The sequence below is a fragment of the Helobdella robusta genome, assembly GCF_000326865.2.
Source record: "Helobdella robusta unplaced genomic scaffold HELROscaffold_23, whole genome shotgun sequence".
Classification (NCBI taxonomy): domain Eukaryota; kingdom Metazoa; phylum Annelida; class Clitellata; order Rhynchobdellida; family Glossiphoniidae; genus Helobdella; species Helobdella robusta.
In genome coordinates, this window is record NW_008704216.1 from 292,434 (window position 1) to 297,203 (window position 4,770).

Below are 4,770 nucleotides of genomic sequence, written 5' to 3' on the forward strand. Positions count from 1 at the left end.
CTACCTACCTACCTACCTACCTACCTACCTACCTACCTACCTACCTACCTACCTACCTACCTACCTACCTACCTACCTACCTACCTACCTACCTACCTACCTACCTACCTACCTACCTACCTACCTACCTACCTACCTACCTACCTACCTACCTACCTACCTACCTACCTACCTACCTACCTACCTACCTACCTACCTACCTACCTACCTACCTACCTACCTACCTACCTACCTACCTACCTACCTACCTACCTACCTACCTACCTACCTATCTATCTATCTATCTATCAATCTGTCAATCACCAACCAATCAGTCAATTGATTCATAATCAATCGCTTAACCGTTCGAGGTAACTGGCCTAGGACCGACTTTTAAGATGTGTATATCGGTACAAAACACATCCCTAAATGTATCGTGCCATCACTATTTCATAGCCTTCGTGTATGATCCTGGATTCTATAACATTCTGGACAATATTATTTTCGTTGGTTTGCTGTTCGTTATTGACTTAATCATTGTTATCACCATCATCAGTATCATCTTCACTATCATCATCATCATCGTCAACAACCTCATCATCATCGTCATCATCATCAGCATCATATCCACTATCATCATCATCACTATTGTCAACAACTTCATCATCATCATCATCGTCATCAGTTGCCGGCGATAGGACCGAGTCTATCATACAGAACATCGACGTTTGCCTATTGCGTCACCGATAAAACGTTTGCCGACGTCATCAAGGTTTGCGTATTCATGATTATGATGACAATGATGATGATGATTATGATGATGATGATGATGATGATGATGATGATGATGATGATGATGATGACAATGATGATGATGATGATGACAATGATGATGTCCTATTGGAGATATTTAAAATGTTTTAGGAATTATTTTATAATGTTTAAAATTTTCTTTAAGGTTGCCCTTGAGTTTGTCTTTGTATTTGTTGATTTTGAATACTACTAATAATAATAATAATAAATAATAATAATAATAATAATTATTATTATTATTATTATTATTATTATTATTTCAAGGTTCTACTCTGTACGGAAAACAACATCAACCCAATATTAACGGCCGTTGTCAGCATGCCAGTTTCTGAAGGGGGCATGAACTTTTGACCACATCGTTGTCCTCCTCTTTTCCTTCTCTTCCTCTTCCTCATCATCATCATTATTATTATTATTGTTGTTGTTGTTGTTATTACTATTTTATTATTATTATCGTCGTCGTCGTCATTACTATCATCATCAAATATTTGAGAATTATCACTTTATTAATCGTTGTTTCGATTGCGTTTAAAATAATTTCAATCATATAATTTATATATATATATATTTATTTATTTATTCATATATATATATATATATATATATATATAAAGAGAGAAAGAGAAAGAGACAGACAAACAGACAAAAAAAGAAAGAGAGAGAGAAAAGGTGGAATATAGAGGCAGGATAAAGGACAAAAAGTTTAAAATTAATACTATTATATGTAGTATATTATATTATTACGAATAAAATATTATGTTAGCAGTATTATATGCATAAAGTAATGCAAAGTATATATAGTCAAATACATGCTGTATGTATGTATATATACGTGTGTGTGTATAAGTATATATATTTAGATATAAGGCCATTTTGTATACAATTTTTATTAAATATTATAGTATTATTTATTAAAGTATTTATATATTTCTAGCCCAGATTTTTTATCTATGTTTTCACTGAAATGTATAGAGATTATGTTTTGTCTATTGTTTATAAGCAGTGTGTGTTGCTACGTGACGGCCTTTAAATTTTAAATGTCCGATTCGGCGATTTCGTTTATTTATGGGAAGTTTTTCGAAGTAATTTATAATAAAAAAAAATCATTTATTTATTTATCTATTTAATTATTGAGTATTTCAAAAAACAAAGAAATAAAGTTAATAAATAAATTATTAATTTAAATTAATTAAAATTTATATTATATTATAATCCATAATTAATTAAAAAAAATGGCTGAAGAGGATTTTGCTCTAATGGTAAGGGAATTTTTTGTTTTTTTTTCAATCAAGCAATAATTTTTTACTAATTAATTATTATTAAAATTATTATCAACGTTATTATTAATAATTATTATTAATTGTAGGGCAGTTTAATATATTGGAGTCGAGAAAAGTGTTACCAGCACATGCAAACAATTGTTTCAGAGGCAAGAATGAAGTACATGGATGATCCCATTCTTATATATTTCAATGCCATCTCATTGCTATTGCAAGGTCCTCCCTTTTGTTTGTTTGTATGTATGTTCGTTTGTGTGAATGATTGTATGTACATTTGTGTTTGTTTGTATATATGTTCGTTTGTGTGAATAATTGTATGTACGTTTGTATGTATGTTTGTTTGTATGTTCGTTTGTGTGAATGTTTGTATGTTCGTTTGTATGTTTGTTTGTTTGTCATGCGTTTACATATACTGACTGATTTTAGGACAGCTACAAGAAAGTTTGCGACAATTTGAAGCCCTACTAAACAAGCAAGACGTTTACATCGGAGCCACTGTCGCCATGCTGCATATTCATAAGTCGGCCCGGGTTTTAGGTGATTGTGAAAATTAATTACTTCTGTATATGTCATTTATTTATTAACTATATCATATATTAATTATTATTAAAGATTATTGCAATTTTCAATGTTACCTAATCCCAATTTGTTAGTACGAACTTATGCTTATGCTACTAACAAGACACCTTGTTGTGAGTTAAAATAAATAAAACAAACACACTTCAGGCGTAATAAAATATTATCTTTATTCCCACGTGAATCTCGAACTGTTTCGTTTACAAGCTCTGGGGAAAAAGGGCAGAAGTCGAGAGAGAAGCAAAGACATAAAAATTAACATAGATTAAGTAACATTGAAATTGCAATAATCTTTAATAATAATTAATATATGAGATAGTTAATAAATAAATATTTGATCCCTACATGTCTGTCTGTGTGTGTGCCTGTCTGTCTGTGTGTGTGTCTGTCTGTCTGTGTGTGTGTGTGTGGTGTGTGTGTCTGTGTTCTCTTTTCTTTCTCTCTCTCTCTCTCTCTCTCTCTCTCTCTCTCTCTCTCTCTCTCTCTCTCTCTCTCTCTCTCTCTCTCTCTCTCTCTCTCTCTCTCTAAAACAGGGGAAATAAAAATGAAAATTATTTTCAAACGATTTCAAAATGAAAGAGAAGGATGCAATTCAAATTCTTGAGAGCAAGTTGAAAACTGAAAGAAAAGAGGGAAACGCCAAAGTATTTTAATATAATTTATTATTATTATTATTGTTATTATTATTATTATTATCATTGTTATTATTATTATATTGTCGTACCGTGATGACAGTCATCATGACGAAGTATAAATTATAAGCATAATTTAAAAGTAACTAATTAACATAATTTATGATAATTTTACCGCAACAGTCGTATTACTATGCCGGCCTGCTGTTAATGATGCTCCGCAAGCCTGACAAAGCCAGAGAGTACATAGACCGCTCTATCAAAATGAATCTATGCTATCTCGACAAGCAGGTCATAATAGGTCATAATAATTACCATAATAATTATAATTAATAATAATAACAACAATAATAATTATTATTTTTATTATGATAGTGATGGTGCTGGGGTGTCTGTGGATTTGATTGATTGTATGATTGTGTGGAATTTAATTCAAGAAGGCCATGAAGCTAAGAATGAATGACCCACTATTATTATTATTATTATTATTATGATTATTATTATTTTTATTATTGTTGTTGTTGTTTTGTGTTTTTAGATATTTGCTCTGAAAGGCTGGCTAGATCTGAACCACCCAGATATGGCCGTGTCGAAAAAGTCCCACTTGTTTTTCGATAGATCTCTAGGGTTTGTTATTGTTATTATTATTATTATTGTTATTATTGTTGTTGTTGATGTTGTTGGTGGTGTTGTTGTTGTTGGTGGTGTTGTTGTTGTTGGTGGTGGTGGTTATGGTGATGACAACTACTATTTCAAACAAAAAACAAACAAACAAACAACGAAAACTGCTACTTCAAACAAACAAACAAACAAACAACGACAGAGTCGAAGGCAAACAACACCCAGATGCCATTTTGGGAAAAGTCAAATACATACAACTACACAACAACAACAGCACCAACAACACAAACAAAAAGACCTCCGCCGACGACGAAATTTTAGAGTTGATCAACCAGCTGATTGTGACCTACGGACAATACCTACCGGGTTCGAATGCATGCTAATCTTTTGACGATTTTTCGTAAAAATTATTATTCTTAAAGTTATTAATACTGTTACATTTACTATTTATAAAATATTATTATTATTATTATTATTATTATTATTATTATTATTATTATTATTATTACTGTTGTTGTTGTTATTATTATTTTATTTTTTTTTATTTTTTTGAAGGCCTGATTGAGAAGATGAGGCAAAATATGTTGACGAAAAACTGGGAGCAAGTTCTCGACAACGCCCAAAGGTTATGATAATGATGACGATCACAATCATCATCATCATCATTCTTTTGATCATCATCATTCTTTTGATCATCATCTTTTTGTTCTTCTTCACCATCATCATCATCACCACCACCATCATCATCATTATCACCACCATCATCATCATCACCACCATCATCATCATCACCACCATCATCATCATCATCACCATCATTATCATTATCATCACCAACATCATCATCAACAGCACCATCATCATCACCA

The 4,770-nt window shown here is 31.5% G+C and overlaps 2 protein-coding genes across 2 annotated transcripts in view; both read left to right on the forward strand.

Annotated features, from left to right (window-relative positions):
- Nucleotides 1-1,563, forward strand: part of HELRODRAFT_191614 (hypothetical protein) — a 6,787-nt gene extending 5,224 nt beyond the window's left edge. The window contains exons 12-14 of the mRNA XM_009018867.1: nt 351-485; nt 665-751; nt 1,057-1,563. Coding sequence (XP_009017115.1) covers nt 351-485; nt 665-751; nt 1,057-1,143 — 309 coding nt within the window. The 3' untranslated portion in view covers nt 1,144-1,563. The remainder of the gene's footprint in view (nt 1-350; nt 486-664; nt 752-1,056) is intronic.
- A 1,657-nt stretch (nt 1,564-3,220) lies between these two features.
- Nucleotides 3,221-4,770, forward strand: part of HELRODRAFT_172188 (hypothetical protein) — a gene marked incomplete at both ends in the record, with an annotated part of 7,001 nt that continues 5,451 nt past the window's right edge. Inside the window, 5 exons of the mRNA XM_009018868.1 lie at nt 3,221-3,292; nt 3,464-3,571; nt 3,819-3,907; nt 4,104-4,267; nt 4,457-4,526. Coding sequence (XP_009017116.1) covers nt 3,221-3,292; nt 3,464-3,571; nt 3,819-3,907; nt 4,104-4,267; nt 4,457-4,526 — 503 coding nt within the window. The remainder of the gene's footprint in view (nt 3,293-3,463; nt 3,572-3,818; nt 3,908-4,103; nt 4,268-4,456; nt 4,527-4,770) is intronic.